General features: G+C 36.3%; 1 protein-coding gene across 2 annotated transcripts in view; it reads left to right on the forward strand.

Annotated features, from left to right (window-relative positions):
* Positions 1 to 23,858, forward strand: part of LOC128616624 (integrin alpha-M) — a 35,123-nt gene that overhangs the window by 2,386 nt on the left and 8,879 nt on the right. Inside the window, exons 2-20 of one of the 2 annotated variants that reach the window (XM_053639242.1) lie at positions 2,986 to 3,094; positions 5,427 to 5,527; positions 5,626 to 5,696; positions 5,941 to 6,055; positions 6,155 to 6,288; positions 7,810 to 7,943; positions 8,049 to 8,199; positions 9,084 to 9,234; positions 9,386 to 9,459; positions 11,344 to 11,464; positions 14,358 to 14,494; positions 14,712 to 14,861; positions 16,032 to 16,226; positions 17,531 to 17,664; positions 19,273 to 19,415; positions 19,529 to 19,677; positions 21,256 to 21,387; positions 21,594 to 21,667; positions 21,800 to 21,941. In XM_053639242.1, the coding sequence (XP_053495217.1) occupies positions 2,986 to 3,094; positions 5,427 to 5,527; positions 5,626 to 5,696; positions 5,941 to 6,055; positions 6,155 to 6,288; positions 7,810 to 7,943; positions 8,049 to 8,199; positions 9,084 to 9,234; positions 9,386 to 9,459; positions 11,344 to 11,464; positions 14,358 to 14,494; positions 14,712 to 14,861; positions 16,032 to 16,226; positions 17,531 to 17,664; positions 19,273 to 19,415; positions 19,529 to 19,677; positions 21,256 to 21,387; positions 21,594 to 21,667; positions 21,800 to 21,941 (2,417 nt within the window). The remainder of the gene's footprint in view (positions 1 to 2,985; positions 3,095 to 5,426; positions 5,528 to 5,625; positions 5,697 to 5,940; positions 6,056 to 6,154; positions 6,289 to 7,809; positions 7,944 to 8,048; positions 8,200 to 9,083; positions 9,235 to 9,385; positions 9,460 to 11,343; positions 11,465 to 14,357; positions 14,495 to 14,711; positions 14,862 to 16,031; positions 16,227 to 17,530; positions 17,665 to 19,272; positions 19,416 to 19,528; positions 19,678 to 21,255; positions 21,388 to 21,593; positions 21,668 to 21,799; positions 21,942 to 23,858) is intronic. The other variant, XM_053639243.1, reaches the window with a different exon arrangement.

The following is a 23,858-nucleotide window of genomic DNA, read 5'->3' on the forward strand; positions in this document are numbered from 1 at the left end:
TGTAACTGCTGGGTTGCGAATAGCAACTCTTTTTTCTAAAAGAGTAGGAGCGTCTAATAAGGTGGCCAGTAAGTGTACACAGATTAAAAATAAACAAATCATGCAGAACTGCACTTAATACACTCAAATAATAGCAGTACTTATCTGATACACTAGGGGTACATTTTGAAATGTTTATTAATAATAAACTTTGATGGAGGTCATCATATCTGCAAGAGTCACCTATGAGTATGTATGACTTGACTGTTTGGTTTTTTATACTTTTCATACAAGTAAAATTGTGGAGTGAAGTTTTAAGTAAGTAATGAAAGTGACATGAATGCGCCTTCAACTAAAATTGGTGTGTACTGTGAACTTTTATTTTTTACTTTAAGCGTAAAGGCCTTGTGTATGTACTTTAAAGTACATTGCGTGTACTTTAGCTGTTCTTAGAGTAACCGTGCTTGCCACATGTAAAACAGAGGCAGGAATGTCCATTTGCCAGTTTGTTTATATAAGATGTATTAGTGTGTGTGCATATACAGGGAATATAGACAAAATAAGGGCCTTGTCTTTGAAGTGACTAACTTACAAATGCCCCAACATAGGTGAGTTATATTAATTTGTGATATTTTAACGCATCGTAAGGCAACTATCAGAGTTCTGAAAAGGCCAATACTAGGTGCCTGCATTGCAGATCAGTCACAAAAAATGGAAAATGATGTAATGTTTTAGTCACAAGCATAAAAGAAGTATATAGTCAACATGGACAAAGAGAAACAGAGGTCACATTACACTTTCCCAGATGGTTAACCCAAATCTACAACCACAATCTCCTTTGTGTGGATAGTGCATTGGACTTCTAGAGGTGAAGCTGTTCAACGGTTGTGGGTTCATGTCCCATTAAAATGGCTGGTTAGAACTTTGCTGGTCCAGTGGTTAAGGTTCTGGGCTCCTGATCAGGAGGTCATAAATTCAACTTCTAGCACCGCTAAGCTGTAACTGTGCTGTGTAGTTCTTGTGCTAGGCCCCTAACCCTCTCTGCTCCTGGTATGCTGTGTCATGGCACTGACTAAAGGCTTCTTATAGGGGAAGTGGCGAGCAGTGGTTAAGGCCTTGGGGTATTTGTTAATTAGTGAGTACAAATCACAAGAGTGCCACTTTTGGGGCCTCGATCAAGTATCTTGTCAACTGCTGTATCTTGTCTCAAATGTAATTTGGATAAAAGTGTATGAACGTGTATGATTGAGTCACAAAAATACTATACGTTGTGAGCTTCACAACACTAGAATTCATGGCAGGGCAAGCATTTAGAAACACTTTGTATTGGTGTAAGGAGTACAAAACCTGGTGCAATAGAAAACAGTAATAGTGCCTTTCCTGTATCTGGAAAGACTTAAGTTTGGAGGAAGCCACAGTATGTCTATTGCCAACTGTTAGAATAGTGTAAGATTCATAATGTTCTGGGGTGCCATCTTGTGGAAATCTTTTAGAGCAGTGACTGCTACACCAGTCAGTGTCAGTATTGTGAGGTAAAACCATTCCTTTAAGTTTTCTTCCATGAGGAGAGTCTTCATCACAGAATACTTTACACGTTGTGGTTTCTTGGAAACATGATGTGAGTGTTGGGCTCATTAGCTTTGGGAAAAAAGAGAGAGAGAAAAGAGAAGCTTGTGAGGGAACTACAGTTTGTAGCTGTTATAACAAGTGATAACAGGACCTAATATGTTTCACAAACATTCCACCAAATTAAATGTCTTTACAATGGACAAAACACATGATGTGTTATTTTTAGTAAATATAAAATTGTACTCATTGGAGCAGTGCTGTGTTAAACGGGGAAAACAACATTTCAGGAAATGTTGTTATTGGAAAGTAACCAACTTCAGGGTGGTAACAGTAACTCATTTTCCTTTTTGGTCACATCACACCACCCATAGTTTGTGCAAAATATTATATACACAAAAGTAAAAATGGTCATATTCACTCCTACTGGTATGTTGGATTTAAAGCTGAGATGGTTTCCATTTTCTTTTTGCAACACATTTTAAACACATGATCTGATATTTATTACTATTATTATTTAATGTTTTTAATCCAACCCCTCTTTTAATCTTTAATTTAAACCATTACCTTTGTCTTAGTCTTTCATTTGAGTGTTTGATTTATTTTACTTTCTTTTAATAGTTGCAATTGTCATTGTCCTGGACACAAAATCAATCAATCAATCAATCAAATAAATCCAGCAAACAATAAATGAAAAGTCACTTCTGGACCCATGACAGAGCAACATTTTTTAATTATGAGCAAACAAGAATTTTCACTCCAAAATCTCCCAAAAGATTTTCAGCTTAGTTGAGCGCTGGTGACTCTGAAGGCCTATGTCATTTTCATCCTCATCAAGCCATTCAATGAGCCCTCATGCCCTATGGATGGGGGTGGAGTCATCCTGGAAGAGGCCACTACCATCTGGAGAGAAATGTTTCATCATAGGATGATGGTGATTAATCAGAATAACGTTATTGGTTTGCAGTGACACGTCCCTCTAAGGGAACAAGTTGACCCATACCATGACAGAAAATACCATTTCCCTTTAATTTGTCACCCACCTGTAGGTTATATGTTGATGTGGGCACAGTTTAAAGGTAGAGAGTACAATTTTGTGTTCCCAGGTACTGTTTTGATGGCTCATGATCTGACAGCTTTAACAGGGTTAGAATATTAAAGGTCTTCATCAGGTTATGTGTATGAAAGCTGCCTCACTCATCAGATTCTGAATACTGAATACAAAATTTAAACATTTAGCTTGTTAGTGCTGTGTGTTTTACTCAACTGTGAATATGGATGACATTCTTATATTTTTTCCAATTCAGTAATTTCAGTAATAAAAAAATGCTTATACTCAAATATACTCTAATTTTGACGGTCATCTAAGTAAGTAAGTATCTAAGTGAATTTTGTACACTATACAAACTTTAATTCATGTATCCTGGTTTTGAATTCTAGTATCTTGGTCAGTGATGGGTTTCAACATTGATCCAAATCCATGGAAAGATTTCACCTACAACCCAAACACAGCCTTCGGCTACAAAGTGATACAGAAAAACGGCTTCAGGTGAGAAACACAACAGCCATAATTCTCCAGTGACACATGCCTTCTACTGTAATTTCTGGTCCATGCATTTACATTTATTTATTGTGTCAGGTTAATAATGATATCTACTTTGTTCATATCAGAGGTCATTTTAAAACAATAGATTAGAGACAGATTTATTTAAGCTTTAATTCACTATATCAAAATTCCAGTGGGGTCAGTTGTTTACATACACCAAGTTGACTGTATCTTTAAACCATCTGGAAAGTTATGTAATGACTTTTAGAAGTTACAAGTTAATTAGAGCACATGTGTGGCTGTATTTAAGGGGCAGTGCGTTTTTGCCCTTGATACCCTGCACAAATCCAAGCAAGTCTGCCAAGACCTAAAAAAAAATTGTTCTCTTTAGGAAGAAAGGTACCACAAGCATCTGTAGAAACACCTGTATACAAATATAAAATCTTGGGACCACACAGACACTGCATCGTTCAGGAAAGAGGTGCAAATTCACTTCCAGGGATGTACAAACTTTGGTCCAAAAGGTTAAATCCTAAGACAACAATAAAGAAACTGTTGAACTAGTTGGACGCATCAGGTACCAAAGTAAATACATCCACCATTAAGAGAATCCTTTCTTCGACATGGCCTGAAAATCTGTCTATAATTGATTGTAATTGATCACTAGGACAAAGACCTAGCCTTTGGTTTGAGTGTTCTCAGGTCAAACAAATATATAGCTGTTTGGCCATAATGATAAGGCATTATGTATGGAGGAAAACGGGTGAGGGTTTGATCCAAAGAACACCATCCCAACTGTGAAGCATCATGTTGTGGGTGTGTTTTGCTGAAACGGAAAACAATGGACTGATGCACTTCAGAAAATAGATCATATCAGGAGAAAGGACAATTACCTAGAAATACTGAAGCAAAACCTCAATAAATCAGGCAGAATGTTAAATTTGGTTACAACTTCCAGCAGGACAATGATCCTAAGCATACCTCCAAAGATGTAACAAAATGGATTAAAGACAGAACATTTAAAGTATTAGTGTGGCCATCACAAAGCTCTGACCTGAATCCCATGGAAAATTTGTGGACTGAACTGGAAAAGCAGATCTGACCAAGGAGGCCTACAAACCTGACCTGAGATACACCAGTTCTGTCGGGAGGAATGAGCAAACAATTCAAAGTATTGTGAGAAACTCGTGGAAGGCTGCCCCAAGTGTTTGAGTCAAGTTAAGCAATTAAAAGACAATGCCACCAAATACTAATAAAGTGTATGTAAACTTTTGAACCACTGAAAATCTGATATAGTAAATTAAAGCCGAAATATTAGCTATTATTTTCAAATGACCTCTTATGGAAATAAAGTAGACCTTAATAGCCAGCAGCGGAAATGTATGAAATGAACGAAAACATGCATTTCATACCAGATTTGTGAAAATTTGAGTTTGAATGTTTTTAGCCTAGGTGCATGTAAACTTGAAGAATCTTGTTTAAAAAAAACACACATTTGTGAATGAGCCCAGATGTACCTTTCTGTTTAATGAAATAGATTAAGCAATGACCAACACATTTCAGCACTAAATGTGACAAATCATGCATTTCTCTATAGTTAGTACTTTGTAAATGATCCAGCCAAAATTCAGGCTGCACTTTGGTATAAAATATTGTTTTGTTATGTTAACATTTTTAGATTTAGAGTACATGACACCATGATTCATGCCTTTACATATTTAGTAATGACATAAAAAGTAGATTAAAAGTACTGTACAGTATTGTGGTAATCCTTTAAATTAAGGATCCCTTAACTGACATTAATTACCCCATTAATAAAATTAACACACCATAAACATAATTAATGCACCATTAGTAACTAACCAAATATGCCACAAAATAAACACACACTCATATCATTAATAAGTAAAATTAAACCCACTATGACCAACATGAACAATACCTTAACGAACATGCTTTTGACTGAACTGAGGCTGAACATCCAGTAATAATATTTACATCCGGAGGCCAGAGTTCAATAAGTTATAAACATTTAGAAAGGTATATGGTATTATTTAATTTTTGCTAACTTATATGAATGTATTTTTGGTTTGAATAAACATTAGCAAATGAAGGTGTATTTGGTAAACAATCATCAATTAATACATGTTTTTGTTGATTTGTTAACAGTTAATAAATATGTTCTTATTTTGTTAGATTTAGATTTACTACTTATTAGATTTGTTAAATTTGTAGTTTGCTGATGAAGTAAATAAAGTTAGTTAGTGAAGTGTTAAACAATGCTGACAATGACAGTGACGTCATAATATGTCTAACATTTTCCTTTTCTTTTCAGTTTGATTGTGAGTGATCCCTTAACCCAAAGTCAGAATGAAAGAGGGAAAGTGTACAGCTGTGAGGTTGCACAAGAAAAATGCTCACCAATACTAATGAATGGTACGAGTGCATACGCAACATTTATTAGTCGTAATTAATTGAAAATATTTTCCAGAAAGGGTACCCCATTTTTCTTAATGTTAAATATCTTGTCACAGTGCCTTCTGAGGCTGTCAACATGTCCCTTGGACTTTCAATGACTAAAGATCCCCAGTCTTCAAAGCTAGTGGTAAGATTCAGCTGTAATAATTCTGTATTTCAACTCAGGTAAGGACTGATCTTAGATAGTGGGTCTAATACCCCACTGTATATTCTGCTTCTGTATAAATATCAAGCTGAGTTTTAAATGATCTGTGAAATGTACATTCAAGAGGTTTTTGGCTAATTTTCCTCACTGTATGTTAGTGTTCATCACCCTGTCAAATATCAATCTGGAATTAAATAAAAGTGAAAAAAAAAAATTTGTTTTTCAGGTCTGTGGTCCAACAATTCCCAAGGACTGTAAGCACTTTACTGCCTACAGTGGCATGTGTTTTACATTGGATAACAACAATAATCCATCAGGACCTATACCAAGTACTTTGAGAGGTATTTCATATGTGGAGCTAGCATATTAATAAAAATCCCAAACCTTTTAAAATGTTCTCTATTCATACAAGTTTGTTTTCATGCTTTCTTTACTCTTAGATTGCCCGCCTCCATCACAAACAGACATTGCTTTCTTGTTGGATGGCTCTGGCAGTGTAAGCACTCGGGATTTTGATATAATGAAGGATTTTGTTATAAACATGGTTAACGGCTTAAAAGACAGGGATTTTCAGGTATGTGCAGAAAGAGCTTTAATTTTGTGTACCAAAACAACAAAAGAAAGCAAACATGTTTGAGTGTTTTTATGGTATGAGAACGAATACTCTGTTGCTGGAATATATTTCTGACACATGTTTCTATAACGCTTCACTAATATAATGAAAGCAATTTTAGATCTTTATAAACACTCCTTTAAGTACCAAGGTAAAATTAATAAGAAGAATTAGTTAGCAACAATATGAGTTCTAATTGAGCTGGCAGAGTAAGACTCTAGAGACAAACATTATAAAACATTGCAGGTGAAAAAGACTGTTGCTGGCCATCATTAGTGCTTGATATAAAAAACAGAGCAGAACACAGAACCAAGTTGTGTAATTAATTTCATAGTTACAATTCGGAAATAGTGAGAGACCCAAATATTTCTGATTTCCGTCCTAAAAATAATCTTTATTATAGTGTTTTCATGACCTCAAATGAAGGCACAGAGTAATCAGTTGAAGGCTCTCCATCAGGATAGCATGCTAGCTAAAGTTAACTTTAGTTGATGTTTGTCCAAGTTCCCTGGTGAAAGAAAAGTAATTTACCATCATTACTCAAAGTTCAGTGCCATAGTTTTGTGATCATAGAACACATGTAAAAATAAGGCATTACATTTTTATTTTGAATTCCAACAATCCAAAATAATTAAATAAAATAAAAGTAATTTACATGTTTACACTGATTAAATTAGTGCAACCCTTAGTTAAACATTTCATAACTACACTATACTGTACGGCCATAAGCATGTGAACATCTGACTATCACAGACTTATATTGTTCTTCCCCAAACTCTTGTCATAATGTCTGAAGCACACAATTGTATGTATTCGTATTCTATAGCATTAAGATTTTCTTTCACTGGAACTAAGAGACCCGAACTTGTTTCAGCACGACAGTGCCCTTGTGCACAAAGCGAGGGCCATAAAGAAATGGTTTGCTATGGTTAGAGTGGAAGGACTCAAGTGGCCTGCATAGAACCCTGACCTCAACCCTGGTGAAAACCTTTGGCATGAACTGGAATACTGCGTGCACCCCAGAACTCCTCATCTGACATCAGTGCCTGACCTCATTAATGCTCTCAGAAATCTAGTGGAAAGCCTTCACAGAGGAGTGGAGGATATTATAACAGAAAAGGGTGGACTAAATCTGTAATGGGATGTTCAACAAGCAGGTGTAATTGGTCAGGTGTCCACAAACATTTGGCCATATAGTGTAGGTTCATCATTATAAAGCCCAGGCAAACAAAAAATATACAGAAATTAGGATTTTGCAGTGGCAAAAAAACAAACAAACATACATACATTTTTGTAAAAAATGTACTACTGAAGCAAAATGAACTTCTGGATTTATGTGACTGTTTATGAACTTTTACTCCTGAACAACAGCCATCCACTACAGTCAAAAAACACTGCAGCTGGTTTCGTTAAAAAGAGATTCTTGGAAATCTGCAGTAAAAATAAAATAAAATTTATTGTGAATGTTATTTTCCTTTTCAGTTTGCAGTGGCACAATATTCTTCAAAATTTCAAATACACATAAAATTCAACAGCTTTTCAAGCACTGATCAAATAAGAGGGATCAACCAGATTAGGGGTGGTACCTACACTGCTACTGCTATCAAAAGAGTTGTGTGAGTATGATGAATGCATCTAAATGCCAGAATGTTCTATGGTGTATTTTCATATTACAGAAAAGTGAATGGCATGTTCACAATCAGTTCATTTGTTTTGCACAGAGCTGAATTATTTACCAGTGAGGCAGGAGCCAGAGAAAATGCTAACAGAGTGTTGGTGGTCATCACTGATGGTGAATCACATGACCGCAGTGAGCTGGGAAATGCTGCTCAGGATGCAGAGCAGAAGAAAATTACTCGCTATGCTATAGGGGTAAGAAATTTCCCTACATCACCCATTCATAGGACTATTATAAATGTTTTATTAACTGTATTATGTCTTTAAATAATAAACGTCCCACCAGAAACAGAATTAAATAGTACTGACCTGGATTCAGCAAAATGTTGCCTGGTCCTTTATAGTCATTGGGCTTCATTTATTAATCTTTTAATAAAATTATGTGAAAATGTTTTGTCATCCAAATAAAACTAAAAATTTCCACTCGCTTCACAAAATGCTTTGGTAACACTGATTTTCTTAATATTTGTGTGCATATATTGATAAATGCCAATCAGCCGTAAAGTGCAAAGGGTGTTCATGGCATAGCCCACTGTCATTTAGTGATGGCAAAACAATGCAATAAAAAGTCAATGATGACTTTAAGGTGAAAGAGCACCATGCAAGCGCTAAATCTTCTGGTGATACCAGTGAACCATTGCAGTTAATCGGCTAACATAGACACACAATAATTCTTCCTCCTTTTACGTGGCAACACAACAGAACACAAACTTTGGTCCTAATTGAATGAATAAATCTTAGTTGTCTTAATTCATGGTATTCTACTGGATTGCTTTCTTTCAAGTCATTAATGTGAAACAACTGAATTTAATAAAATTTTCACTATAAACTAAGTGGGTTTTCATGAATACCACATTGTGTAAAATTTTTTTGTTGTGAACATTATTTTTGTTTTTGATGAAGACCATAAAGGCTTCTAGTATACTACGATACTAATATCAGTTTATGCGAGATATTTAATAGTAGAAATACACTGTGTTCAGTTTTGGTATGTAGAAATTTCAATATACAAAAAATACAGGTCACACTGGTGAACTGGCAAACTGTCTCTATTTATGCTCTGATTTTTTCTTCACTAGGTCGGTAGTGCCTTCAACAGCCCATCAGCAGAGAATGAGTTGAAAACTATTGCATCGGATCCAGATGATAAATATGTATTTAAAGTGAATGACTTTTCTGTATTAAAGGAAATTCGAGAGACACTGGAAGAGAATATCATTGCAATTGAGGGTATACAAGTAAATTACTTAGTAAATTTTCTCTATCACTATTGCCCTCTGATACATATTGTGAGGCTCAGAATACATGGTAAAGGAAAATAAGCATAGTTTTTCTTTGGTGTTTACAATAAGTAGAATTCTTGATATTATTACTTTATTAGGAACCCAGACTTCAGGAGAATCCACCAGGATGGAATTTGCACAGGATGGCTTCAGCACAGACTTTGTGTCAACTGTAAGTTACGCCTTTAATTTTTTTTAACCAGCATTGGTTATCTTCAATTCCATTGCTTCTTTTTCACGTTTAATTAGATACTGCCAATCTTGGGCATCTCAGTACTACTCTACATAATGTTTAAAACACCAGTTCAGACAAAATTTGTGCTGTCATCTTGATGGGGCAAGAATATTGTTTAAAATTATTTTATATAAGATTTATCGTGCTTAATTGCCAGGTAGTGGGGAAAACAAATATGCATGGCCAGACACAAGTACCTGACATAAATTCAAAACACAAGAGAGCAGCAAGAACATTGGAAAGCTTAGTTTTAACAGGTGGTGGCTCTAGTAAAACATTTGTCTTAGAGTTAAGTTGGAGTAAGTGACTTAGCATCCAGTGCCTGATGTCTGTATACATACCTTTTTTTTAAAGCTGCTACCAGTTATCTGCTTTGACTGAAACATTCTGCTGTGTGTCATCATCATAGCAGTGGAAGCTAATGTCATCATTACAAATCATTCCACCTAGAGATACAATATAAGTAAAAAAGCAGTGGCCTCAGAATAGAGCCTTGGGGGACACCAAACTGTACTTTTCTTTGCACAGAGATGTAAAGAATAACTGATGGTGTCAGGCAGACACTATAAGACCTAAACCAGGAAAAAGCCATTCCCTTAACTCCAAAACAATTTTACTCCTTTCATTCCATTAACTCCAACACATAATATTCTGTCTAAAAAACATTGTGATCTATGATATCAAAAGCTCCACTGAAAGTCAAGTAAACAGACCCAACCCTGATTAAAGGTAAATAATTGACCTATAATTTGACTACCTAAGAAAATTGTTTGTTTGTAAGGCAAACATGGGGTAAGTTAATGAGGTGAAAGTTCAGTTGGAAATGGACCATTTCCACATTGAGACAATGTTATTTTAAAATAATGAATAAGGGCCTACTGAGTGGTGCAACAGAAAACTGTTCAACCTATTGTCCGGATATTGTGAGTTTGAATCCTGATGATACCATATGTGGCCAGAAGTCCAAGAGGGCAAAATTGGCCACGTTGTAGGGGTAGCATACCCTCTCTCCCCTGTGAAATCACAGTGACTATCCAGTCATGGTCGTCTGTGAGCTCAAACATGTGGAAGGGGGCAAATAGCACTTTACTCTGAGTGGGTTATGATGCCCTGTGATGCTGTTAGTAGATGTCACATGATAGGTGTAACTGGCTGGTGGGTGGGAAGTGACCAAGACTACATTAGGAGAAATGGGGGGGGGTATATTGCCTCATATTCTCCCTCTCGGCATGTGACACGCTTTTCAGCACATCATACAATATTAATGTTTTGTTTCCAGTCCCATGTGCATCTTTGTTTATACATATATGTGTTTTGTTTTGATTCATGCTGTGTCTTGACCCATCTTGTTGTTGGTTTATCTCCCGATTGTGTCATAAATAGGCATGTCTCTCTCTCTCTCTCTCTCTCTCTCTCTCTCTCTATATATATATATATATAGTTAGATAGATAGATATATACAGTATATATATACACAGTATATATATATATATATATATATATATATATATATATATATATATACACACAATATATATATATACACATATACATTATATATATATATATATATACATTATATATATATATATGCACCTATTTTGACTTCCTGGTTTTGATCTCTGCATGTGCCTGCATTGTGATTATAGATAATCTGGTAATATGCCTATGAACTTTGACAACGATTCTTGGATTGCCCCAAATAAACAGCATATTCATTTCATGCATTTGTGACCTGCTTCTACCATCCAGATGTTAAAACAGTATTGAAAATCCGAAACGGAGTTCTTAGTTTAAGATGATGTTTTTGTGTGTTTTTAGGGTGACATAATAATGAGTGCAGTTGGAGCGTTTCAGTGGAAAGGCGGTTATCAGAAGTACAATTACAGAGGAACACCTGTAGACTCCTTTCAGAAGGGCAACAGTAATGACAGTTATTTAGGTGAGAAACCTCTCAAAATTCAACCTTATCAATGTAAATGGGAAAATAAAATTATGTACAGGTATCCACAAGCCCCAAAACACCTGATCCTCACAGTCATTTGTGGGTCAAACTGTTTGGAAACACACAGTTGTATAGAATGTCTTTGTATGCTATTGCATTAAGATTCCCCTTCACTGGAGCTATTAGCCAAAACCTGTTCTAGTATGACAATGCCACTGTGCATGGGATGTTCACTACTCAGGTGTAACATCATGTATAACATACATGCTTTTGTCCACATAATGCAGGCTTGCAGTTTGGTGTTTAAATATAGTAAATATACAGTATAACTCATAAATTGGTTTTTCAGTATGACAAATATGGTCTTCGGTACACATGAACACAAAGTGACAGAAATGAAATTGAGAAAACTTAAAAAGAAAATATTCATTTATACGCTCAGAACTTTGGAACCTTACGGAATATGTGCTTTAACATAAAAAACCCCCCCAAAAAACATTTAAAAATATTTTAAAAGCCGAGGTAAATTGAATAGATAAAGCAACAACTTAAACAGCGTAAACAGACACAGGTACACAGTTTTTATAAACAGTGGACGATAGATGCGAGTGCAAACAACAATTTACAGAAATTATGTTTGTCTTAAGAGCTACACAGAAAAGATGGGAATATGTTGACGCTCATTAGTATTAAATTAACTCGACTAATTCATGCCAGGCATGGTAGTGTAGTGGACAACATTGCTGCTAACTGCAGGGTCCTGGATTCAATCTGGAACTTGGGTGGCTGTGTGCAGTTTAATTTTATTCTAGACTTTTGAATATACATGATCAAATTATGTTTGGTGTACAAAAACAAACTGTGTTAATGCAAATCACGCATCCGCACGGAACCAATTTACATATTTTAATCAAGTTAATTCAATGAACTGTTTTTCAGTGTACAAAACAACAACCAAAGCGAGTACAAAAGCTACATCAAAAAAAGTTCATTGAATTTACTTGGATCAATTGTGTACATCAGTTCCACTCAAATGAAATATTTTACTTCAGCACACAGGGCACTCCACTAATATTGGCACCCTTGGTAAATATGAGCAAAGACAGCTGTGAAAAATTGCCTTTATTATTTAACCTTTTGTTAAAAAAATTCATAAAAAACACTCTGCTCTCATGGATATCAAACAAATCATATTTGTTAAATATATGTGTGTCACATATATTGGCACCCCAATGAATTCATATGAGACAAATCAATTTGAAGAATATTCCCATTGATATTTGACATTTGTAGTACACCTGGGTGACTAGGAACAGGAAATTGTTCAACCATGACTTCCATGGGTAAGACCAAGGAATATAGCTGTGATGTGCAGCAAAAGGTTGTTGAGCTTCACAAAATGGGAAGTGGCTATGAGAAAATAGCAGAAGCATTGAAAATGCCCATTTCCACCATCAGGGCAATAATTAAGAAGTTCCAGTCAACTGGAAATGTTATGAATCGACCTGGAATTGGACGTGTGTCTATATCGTCTCAACGCACTGTGAAGAGGACGGTTCGAGTGGATAAAAAATCTCCAAGGATCACAGCTGGTGAACTGCAGAAGTTAGTTGTGTCTTGGGGTCAGAAAGTCTCCAAAACTACAATCCGAAGTCACCTACATCACCACAAGTTGTTTGGAAGGGTTTCAAGAAAAAAGCCTCTACTCTCATCCAAAAACAAACTCGAGAGTCTTCAGTCTGCCAGACACTACTGGAACTTCAAATGGGATCGGGTTGTATGGTCAAATGAAACCAAAATAGAGCTTTTTGACAATAAACATGATAGGAGAAGACTAAGAGCAAAAGTATTGACTAAAAGGGTGCCAATAATTGTGGCACACATATATTTAACTAAGATATATATTATATTGATAAACCTATGTTTGGTTTGCAACTGTTTGATATACAGGATTTTTGTAATTTTAAACAAAAGATGAAATGTTAAATAATAATAACAGTTGTTCACAGCCTTCTTTGCTCATATTTACCAAGGGTGCCAATATTAGTGGTGGGCACTGTAAATTCATCTCTTACATTGAATGAATTGATTTACATGAACACAGTTTTAAATGCCGTTTGCTGCATTTGTTTTTGTACAGCTAACATCATTAAGAAACACAATGTGCAACACCACATAGACAGTCACCGACTTTAAGGTCCGAAACACAGCGGCTGATTTTGAGAAGTGGCCACACTACCCACAGCACGACCAAGCCACAAACAACCTTGTTAATAAAGTTAACCCTAAGGAAATAGATCAGACTTACTCTATCAAACTGAAAGATTTTTTATATAGAAATTAGCAACCTCTGTCTTTTTGAGGTAGAACTGCACACAAGCCCTGAATAGTGGTACGTAGTGAATAATGGGTCAGGCTAATTGTTGAAAGTTTTCATGTACTACGTTAGTTATGAACGGTTTTGGGAAACTCTCGTGAATGAAATAGTGTTCTAATGAATGAGAAAGTATGAATGTTTTAGGAATCCCACCCCTGATTCTTAACAGGCTTTATGTAACCACAATTTTTTTTTTATCCAGGAGTCACTCCCTGGATTTGTATATAACTTTTAGTACTACTTTGTGCACTACTTGCCACGTTATTTTTTAAATAAATGTACGAGTAAATATGAAGAGAAAGGAAAACAGGGGTTTGGATAACTGTTCCAAATAAATTTTCAATTTAATGATTTAATTAACTTGTTAGTGTTCTGAAAACTTAATATAAGATTGTATTGCTATGTGTATTGCATATCAGTATACAGTGCTATAATATAATGCATGAATCAATCTGTAAGCAAACATGTAACATGACCAAACAAACCTCCTGACTGCTTGTCCTGTGTTCACAGGTTATTCCATGACAGTAGCAAAAACACCCAGGAAGTCCTACATCATCATTCAGGGAGCTCCAAGAGATAAGCACATGGGGAAAGTGATCATGTCAGACAATGAAGGCAATCCTATTCAGACACTGGATCCTCCTGAGGTAATTTTAATTATTTTTAGTTCCTATATATATATATATATATATATATATATATAGGATATTTATATATATATATAAAGAAGCTGCATTGTGTTTCATTAGGAAGTGAAACTGCCTCACAGCTCTGGCACACAGTGTTGATGTGAGATGTGAGTGACTGTGTATTTCCCAGTCTCAGATGAAATTCAGACCCAGTCAACTTTTTTTTTTTTTCCAGCCTCAAATTGGTGCCTATTATGGTGCTGAGTTATGTGTGGTGGACTTGGATTTGAACAGCGTCACAGACCTTCTACTTGTTTCTGCTCCACTGCATCATGAGGGAGATCAGGAAGGAAAAGTCTTCGTCTACACCTTTGATGAGTCCAAGGTAAAGAGCAAACACAAAAGTCCAAAAGTAACAAAGCTGAACTTGTCTTCTTATTCCACCTTAAATGAAGTTGCAGATACAATACTGCACACAATGAAATACAATACTACTCATCAGTGACTACGTTTCCATCGCATCGGAATATTCCTGTATACACGGTTGTTGTACGTATGCCCGAGTTGCCATTTCTAAATACCTAGCCTACAGCTAAGCATCTGTTAGCATCCACAATACCTTATGGACTGAGCATGCACATATATCTCCTTTCAGTAGATTTTCTTAATAAGGTGTTTACCTGCAACCCTTAAACGGTCACAATGCTTGAAAGGTTAAAACATTTTGGGCCACTAAAGTCACATCACAAGTTTCAAAAAAGGGCCTTTGGAGAATAGGACAATTTGGCCCCAAAACACAGAGAGAACGTTACACTTTGTTGACTATTTAGTAGTTTCACTAAAGGCTGCCAGAGCATAGGACACTATGCACATACAGCACTGTGTGTAAGGCACATATAAATTTATTTATTTATTTATTTATTTAAAAGCAAAGTTGCCTACAAAAGTACTAAAATGAAAAGTATATGGCTATGAAGTAACCTTGGTTACTTTAGACGTAGTAACCAAAGTCTTGGTTTAGTTTATTACTGTGAATTGCATCCATTCTTTTAGGTACCTTGTGATGTAGTTTTATAAGAAAAGTGGTTGGTACATTTTTCCAAGCTTCTCCTTGTCACGATGCAAGTGCAGATTTACTTTAATATAACTACAAACAAAACAATAGCTACAGAGCTTGTACCAAAACACTAAGAGAAAGACTAAACATCAACCAAAGACCTAAACACGGCAACAGCAACAATGGCACCAAAAAACAAAAAAAAAAAACAAAAACAAATGTAAGACAAAGAATGCAGTGCAAACTGTGGCTATATACACCAGTGCTCGTTAGCAGGAACGTGATGCAGGTGCAGGTGATCATGTGACTGTGATGCAGTGGCTGCTGGGAACTCTTGTTCAGAGTTCCTTCTTTGAATTACATGACACTCCTGGAGACTTGGGCTGTTGTAGTTGTTTCTGGTTTCTCTTCCCATGTGTTTATCTGAAAAGTGGCCTGTTAGATAATGTGTTACATTCTTTAGCACCATGCAGACCATTTTCTGTACATATTTTACAGGTAAATCACATACAGACACTGAAAGGAATTCCAGGACAAAGGGGGAGGTTTGGCCTGACGATGGCCAGCCCTGCAGATCTAAATGGGGACAGACTGGTGGATGTAGTGGTAGGAGCACCTCTAGAGGAGAATGGCCAGGGCAGCATCTACATCTTTAATGGAAGAAAGGCAGACATTTCCACCACCTTCTCACAGGTCAGAGAGAACCAATGTTAAAATATGTTGTAATAAAGAGCAAGTTGAACTTGCCGCGAGTACCATACCAGAACTCCAATTGTAAGAATCCATGTGTTTAAAATAGGCCAAGGTCAAATGCTACAGTTCACAGTAAATCAAAACAAAAGGCAAATCCAAAATAGTCTTAACACAAGGCAATGGTCAAAGCCATAGCAATCACTAATTTAATTCTAATTCTAAGTGGTAAGATTAACCCTAAGTGGTAAGATATAAGGTTAACTTGTATTAGAATTTTAAAAGGACCTATGAAGTGAGGACTTACATTGCAAAATGGAAACTTGGTAAGAAAGCCACACCACTGGTGAAGTTGATGGATGGATATGACAAGTGCTAGGCTTCCTTGGTTAGGAAGCCATGAAGGAGGTATATTGTGCAGTCTCATGGACAATGCCGGTACAGTTATGAAGCCTTAGCTTCTGCCTAAACACTGAAGCTGAAGCCGAAACACCTCCACTAGATGAAGGCTAGATGAAGTGTAGTGTGACAGGGGAGAGACAGGAATCAATTTGAAGAAGCAATGAGCTGCACCTCCTTTCCACGAGATGGATGGGTTCTGATATTTTTTAACCAAGCATTATTGGGTTCTAAGGTAATATTGTGATCAGAAATGATATGCTTTCAGCATAAAAGACTCACGTGTGCATGACAAGGGGGATCGAAGAGTGGTCAAAAAATTCCAGCAAGCCTGGTGGACAATTATGCAAAACGACAAAAGTTATTTCTACTAAAGGGGCCAATACTAGCTTCTGGGGCCAATGGTGTACTTATTTTTTCCACAGAAAGATATCACCTCTATTGATATTTCTGTTGAAGATTGAAAAAGCTGATTTTCCTTGTGGTGTTGTTCAAGTATATCAACTTTATTAATAGGCACTGTTTCAAAAAGGATCAAAGGTTTGCTTGTCCAAATGTGTCAAAAAAGCCAACAATTTCCATGGGGTGTACTTATTTTTTCACATGACCGTAGATAGATTTTCTCTCGGCCGTTTGTTTGACATCATTCCTCAGAAGTAAAAAGTGTCAAAAGTAACTTTAACTTTAAAAATAACCAGACACTGATTTCTAATGGCAATCCTGCCTTCATGCTGTATAATATGGAACAATCTGCAATCTGCATTCAGCAGATAACTGAAGGACACCAACATTTACACAAACACACAAATTAGTTTAAAAGCATTCACATTCATTTTCAAGATCTCTCACAATAAGCTTCTCTGCTAGTTTTGCTATATAAATTTTGTCCTGTGTTTATTTATTGACAGAGAATCAGAGGCTCGTCTGTGCGCACTGGGATAAAATTTTTTGGTTTTTCTCTGAGTCAAACTGCTCTGGACCATAGTGAAGACCAGCTGCCAGATCTTGCTGTCGGTTCCAAAGGATCAGTCATACTTTTAAGGTCTGGTTTTTCAGTTCTCACATGGTGTGTGTTACTCTTGTGTGAGGGTATCAGGTGCAGCAGCTTTCACTGTCACTGCTGGGTTTAGAACAAAAATGAGGACCACTGATAAGGAATTAGAGGAAAATTAACACAAATTGTGAACAGAAATAGTAGCTATAGATAACCTGCAAAGTGGCCTAACACAATAAGTGTGTCTAATAAAGTAGTCAGTAACTGTGTCGCAATATTTTACATGTGATGCTATTTGAATGAAATATACAGAAATTCCACCCTCTTAAACTTTTCCGCATTCTGTCATGGTTCAAATGGGAATTGATATGGACTTATCTGGGATTTTTAACATTTGGTTCACATAATTTGCCTAATATATTCAGGTGATTTTTTTATTGTGACATTTTTTTCGACATTTCTTAGATGCTTAAGAATTCACCTCTGTAAGTCAATAGTGGGTAGAACCACCTTCAGCTGCATGAAACCCAGGGGCCTTCTAGTAACAGCTATATTTATACTGAGATTACATGAAACTTGAAGACAGATGGACTCTATTCAGCTAATTATGTGGCTTCTGACGGCAAATGGTTACCCCAAAACGACAACCCCAATTTGGGACAAAAACATGGGACAGAATGGAAAATGTAAATAAAAACAAAGAGGAGTGATTTGTAAATGTACTTTGACTTGTATTTAAACAGAAAACGTATAAAAACGTATAAAGGTATTTGATGTTTTACCTAATCAACTGCATAGTTTTTTTTTTTTTTTTTTAAAGGTAAATGTTTATTTTGAAAGTGATGCATGCAACACATTCCAAAAAAGTTGGGGCAGGGGCAATTTAGGACTTATAGCGATGTAACAACTTGAAATAAAGAGTTGAGGCGATCGTCTAATCATGGTATATAAGGAGCCCCCAAAAAAGGTCTAGTCCTTCAAGTGCAAGAATGGGTCGAGGCTCGCTGATCTGTCAACAGACGCATCAGTGAATAATCCAAGACTTTGAGAACAACATTCCCCAAAGACAAATCAGTAGGATTTGGGGCATTTCATCTTCTACAGTGCAGAATATAATTAACAGTATCAAGGAATCTGGTCAAATCTCGATGCGTAAAAAGGCAAGGCCGAAAACCACTTCTGAATGCACGTGATCTCCAATCCCTCAGTTCCCAAGAGCTTAATAAGTGTTATTAAAAGAAAAGGTAATGTTACACAGTGGTAAACCATCTGCCGTCCCAACATTTTTGGAGTGTGTTGCAGTCATCAGATTTGAAATGAGTGTATATTTTCAAAAATAAATCAAATTCACAAAGTAAAACACCAAATAATGTGTTTTCAATATGAAATGAATTGAATTTTCAAATGACTCTTTTTGTTAGTTTATTTTTTTGCATTTTCAATACTGTCCAGACTTTTTTTGGAATCGGGGTTGTAATTTAAGGGTTACAGGAGTGAGTACATATCCACTCAACAGGGGTGAATATAGTCTCATAACTTTGGGTGTTTTTATTTGTAAATAATTTTGATTTTTAACACTACAAAATGAGAAAACAGTGTCAGTCTTAGTTTGATGTTACATTTACATTGTGTTTTTTTTTTCTGTGTAATGTTCAGATCAAGACCCATCGTGAGCTTGTGGAACACAGTAACTTACAACCCGTCCAAAATCCCCACCAGAGACACCGAGTGCACGAGTCCTTTGAAAAACACACTACAATTGTGTTTCACTATGACAGGGTTAAATACCGGCACAAAAGGTTCCTATATCTTTCTATATTTTTAAATGCATAACCTATTGGCCTTTTCCACAAAATGACACGCGAAATCTTTGACTTCAGAAAGCTTATGATTGTTATTTCTGTTTCTTTAGACTTGACTGCAAATATAAACTATACAATAAAACTTGATGCCAAACGACAAAGCTACCGGGCCTACTTTTCACCGAAGAACCGTGTTCTAATTGGCACGATATCTGTGTCACTGCAGGAGAAGTGCAATCAGCATGAATTTTTTATAGAGGTATTTGAAATGCTCCTTTGAAATCTTTTAAAAGTATATATTTGCACACATTTAATGCTAAAGGTTGTGTGACAAAAAAGGCTGCAAACAGGCTAGCCTAATATAGATGAAAATATTAGATTTTTAAGCAGATTATTATTACATTGCACTTATATTTATAAATATATTATTAATTTTGTGTTAAAACATGAATAATGGAGACTTAATGAATAATGTACAGGAGCCATGTTTTTTTTTTTTGGGGGGGGGTATGCCTACACCATAACTTTTAAAACAAGATAGCTCTTTTTTTTTTTTTTTTTTTGTTCAAATATTTTTTTGTGAAAATCAGAGAAAATGAAATTTTGTACAATCCATTTTAGTAAATGGATTCCAGCAGTCCTTAATTAAATAATCATTTGATCCTTGCATTGCTGTTATCGTGTTATATGACATTTAAAATCGTCATCCTTCAAAAAACTGTGGTCTATGAAAACCATGCTATTGGGTTGCCTTTTTTTATCCCATTGTATATTTTTCATACTGTTATACGTCATTCGTCCTAGAAGACATTTATTATAATTTTGTTCCACAATATTTTGTAATCATTTTGCTGTAGCGCTACTAACTACTAGTAAACAATAATAATTTTCATGTATTTTCTAATTATGTGTAATGGGTATAATCTGGACATATCTTCATAATTGTTCCTGAGTCAGGACTAATGACCTATTTCATTCCAACGTTTTATGTGTCGGAGTTGATTCAATTCACTTATACCGCAGCGCTGTTGAATTCTTGATTCTGCACAGCAAACTCACCAGTGTTGATTTAACACCCACAGTGTTGAATTCACACCCTACAGTGTCCATTGGACTCAAATAAACACTCTAGGTGTTAATTCAACACTAGGGATTTTACTGTGTGATTGGCTGACAGACAGTCTTGAGTGTGCCATTATTTTTCAGTAAATGCACAGCTAAAATAATGCTGGTGAGGTCTTGACCGCATTACAGTTCCATATCACTTTTCCAAGTTAACTGAAATATTGGAAATGTTAGCCTACTGTACACCATAGCAGACAAATCTAACAACAAATGATCTAACAACAAATTTAGATTTTTGACACGTAATAAACTAGTTCTACACACAAGAGCGTTTTAAGAACAAGACCCTGACAAATGTCTTGAAATATTTTATTATTAGAAAATAAAGAAAATAGAATTATTAGAAAATAACGCACACCGGAGGTGTTTCTGCCATGATGCTTCGCGTTAACATCCTTGAGGTGTGCCTTATTTTCTAATAATTCAATGGCACATCATCAATTATTCCTCACATATAAAACATTTTATTAGCTAAGAGTACTAACATCCATCTTATCTAGTGTAAAATGTCCAACAGTAGGTATATGAGGAGATACAGGATATAAAATGACTATATAAGATGAGTATATAAGATAGGATGTGAGCACATCAACTAACACGTCCATATCTTAATTAATTAATTAATGCATCATTTGACTCTTAGGTTTTTAAATAAGTGTATAAATAAGTTTCTTTCTCTTGCTGTGGCTATTTGTTTCCTCCTGCATTACAGGCCTGCCCCAATGATGCACTCAACCCAATATCTAATGAGTTAGTGTATACTTTTGAGGGTCTCCCTAGTCCAAAACTGAAAAATTTACGGCCGATTCTGCCTCCTAACATGAGGAACACCTCAGATCATAATGTAAGTACTGAGAGTCTACAGCTTTTCATATTAGAGCAGTATCAGTATAATCTCTTTCATTAGTTTTTTTCTTATTATTACTAATAAACATGTCAAAATAATTATCCAATATGTTTATTTGTACATGAAATATCTTTTCACACATTCATATAAATCTATCATAAGACCATGCATGTGACTCTGAACTATGGAAATTATTTTCACAGCTGGATTTTGAAATAAACTGTGGAACCGATAATGTCTGCATTGATAATCTCAAAGTGGATTTGAACTTTTCTGGGTGAGATGATTATTAAAAGTGGGTAACACTTGGGGAAAACACTGGGCAAGATGATTGGTAAAAACTCAGCAGAGTCTTGAGAAGTGGATGATTTCACATTGTTTTTAAAAATTTTTTTTGTTACTTTTTCAGATACTCAGTCATACAAGTTGGAATAATGCAGGATATGAATGTGACTGTCTTCGTAGAGAACAGAGGGGAAAATTCCTACAACAGTCGAGTAATTCTCAAATACCCGTTTGGACTTTCCTTCAGGAGATTCACTACTAAACAGGCAAGTGTAAAAAATGATACATTCTGGGCCACATTCAGAGTTGAGTTATACCATTATAGAGTATGTGTATAATGATATATTATACAATAAAATATTAATAATGAATTATTATCAGAATGGACCACACAGAGATTCAGTGGATAGCGTTCCTGCCTCAGAGCTCCAGGGTCCACAGTTTGAATATGGTTATTATCTGTGGAGTTTCGCATGAGATACCTGTGTGTACATGGGTTTCCTCCAGGTTCAAGTGACTTGTAATTAAGACAGAGCACATTTGAGCTCTGGTAAGTGGCAGTTTGGCAGTGCTGTGATTTACTCCGAACTTTCTGATCAGTAGCCCAAAGACTTAACTACCAAGTCACCACTTTCTATGGCAGCACTGTGGCACAGTGGTAGGGTTGCCACCTCACAGCTTCAGGGTCCCCGATCCCTTGGGTTACTGTCTGTTTGGAGTTTGCATTTTCTTTGTATGTTATTTTGGGTTTGGGTTTTCTGACACCTACCACAAACAAGCTGCTACGTGTATTGGCTATGCTAATTTGCCCCCAGTTGTGAATGAGTGTGTGAATTTGATGTGCATGTTGAAGGACTGACATTCCATCCAGGGTTATTCCCACCGGATTCGTATAGGCTACGGACACACTGCAACCATCACCAGGATAAAATGATTACTCAAAATGATTGATTGAATTGCCTTAGCCTTGCCTTGCCTAATTTTATCTTGATTTATTTGAAGTGTGGTATTTTGTCCTTGCCTTGAATTTTTACTAGGTTTTGGATCACATTTTGGATTTGTTGGCCTTTCAAAGTAGGGTCATACAGAAAATAGCAATCCAGAAATAACACCACTTAGCACTCACAAGATCAGCTGGCAAACTGTAAGGCTTCACACCCACTGAAAATTCCAACTCCAAATGTGGAAATGTGTCTAAACACTGGTTTGCTGGAGACGTAGAAAACTATGAACAAAAGGTGTCCTATTGGGAGCGGTGCACCAGAGAGAAATCATTACCATACACATGGGGAGCTATGTGGTGCAATAAGGGGATGGAGTAGGTCTTCTTCTTAACAGTTGTGAAACATTGCTATATTGGCCAGCTCAAACAATAGTGTGATGGTAAGCCTTAAATCAATGATATAAGGGCAGTACAAGGTTGATCAGCTTTCTCCACCTTGCCCAGAATCTCCTCAGGTGCCTTACTGACAGCACCTCACCTGTTGGTGCTGGCACAATTGTCCAGGGGAGTGAGGGATGCACCCAGTAGTAGTAACTAGGAAAGGTTTGGTGAGGCACAGGTGAACCTTTTTGCCAATTCCAGAGTCCTGCTTGTGGCCTCTAGATGGCTAGTTAGATACGAGTCCCTCAGCCAGGTCTCTCAGGTTTCTCTGGATCTGGCGCCTTGCGCTCAATTGTCAACTGATGACTCGGACCTAACACTCCTGAATGCAAGAAGGCTTTAGATAGAAGCTGTGCTGTGAATGGTGTTCAGCTTATTGAGCTGGGCTCATTGTCCAATTCCCAAGATATTAACCTTTCCTCATGGTAGACAGTGACAATTTCCTATCTACACTGAAGTCACAACACAGCGCACCACTACAGAAGAGTGGATAACATTTCTCTGGAGACTCATAGACTTATTACTTTATTATTAACTTTTTGAGGGGTGAGGTGCCTTCATTCATCATAATCCCCTAAGAGCCAGGGGTTGGGCCTCTCTCATGCTGGAGTCCCTTAAGAGCCCCCATTATGAGCCTATGTAGTAAGCTCAACTGAAAAGGGTATTACTGGCATACTCTGGCATTAGGCATGCCTTGCATGCATTCTTGGCCAGATGACACTGAGGTGAGCTTGTGTTTCAGTCTGGAATGTCTGCCCAAAGGTTATATCACCCAACTTTGTCAGTCAACTGACCTTGC

This window comes from Ictalurus furcatus, chromosome 13 (assembly GCF_023375685.1).
Source record: "Ictalurus furcatus strain D&B chromosome 13, Billie_1.0, whole genome shotgun sequence".
In the NCBI taxonomy this organism is placed as follows: Eukaryota; Metazoa; Chordata; class Actinopteri; order Siluriformes; family Ictaluridae; genus Ictalurus; species Ictalurus furcatus.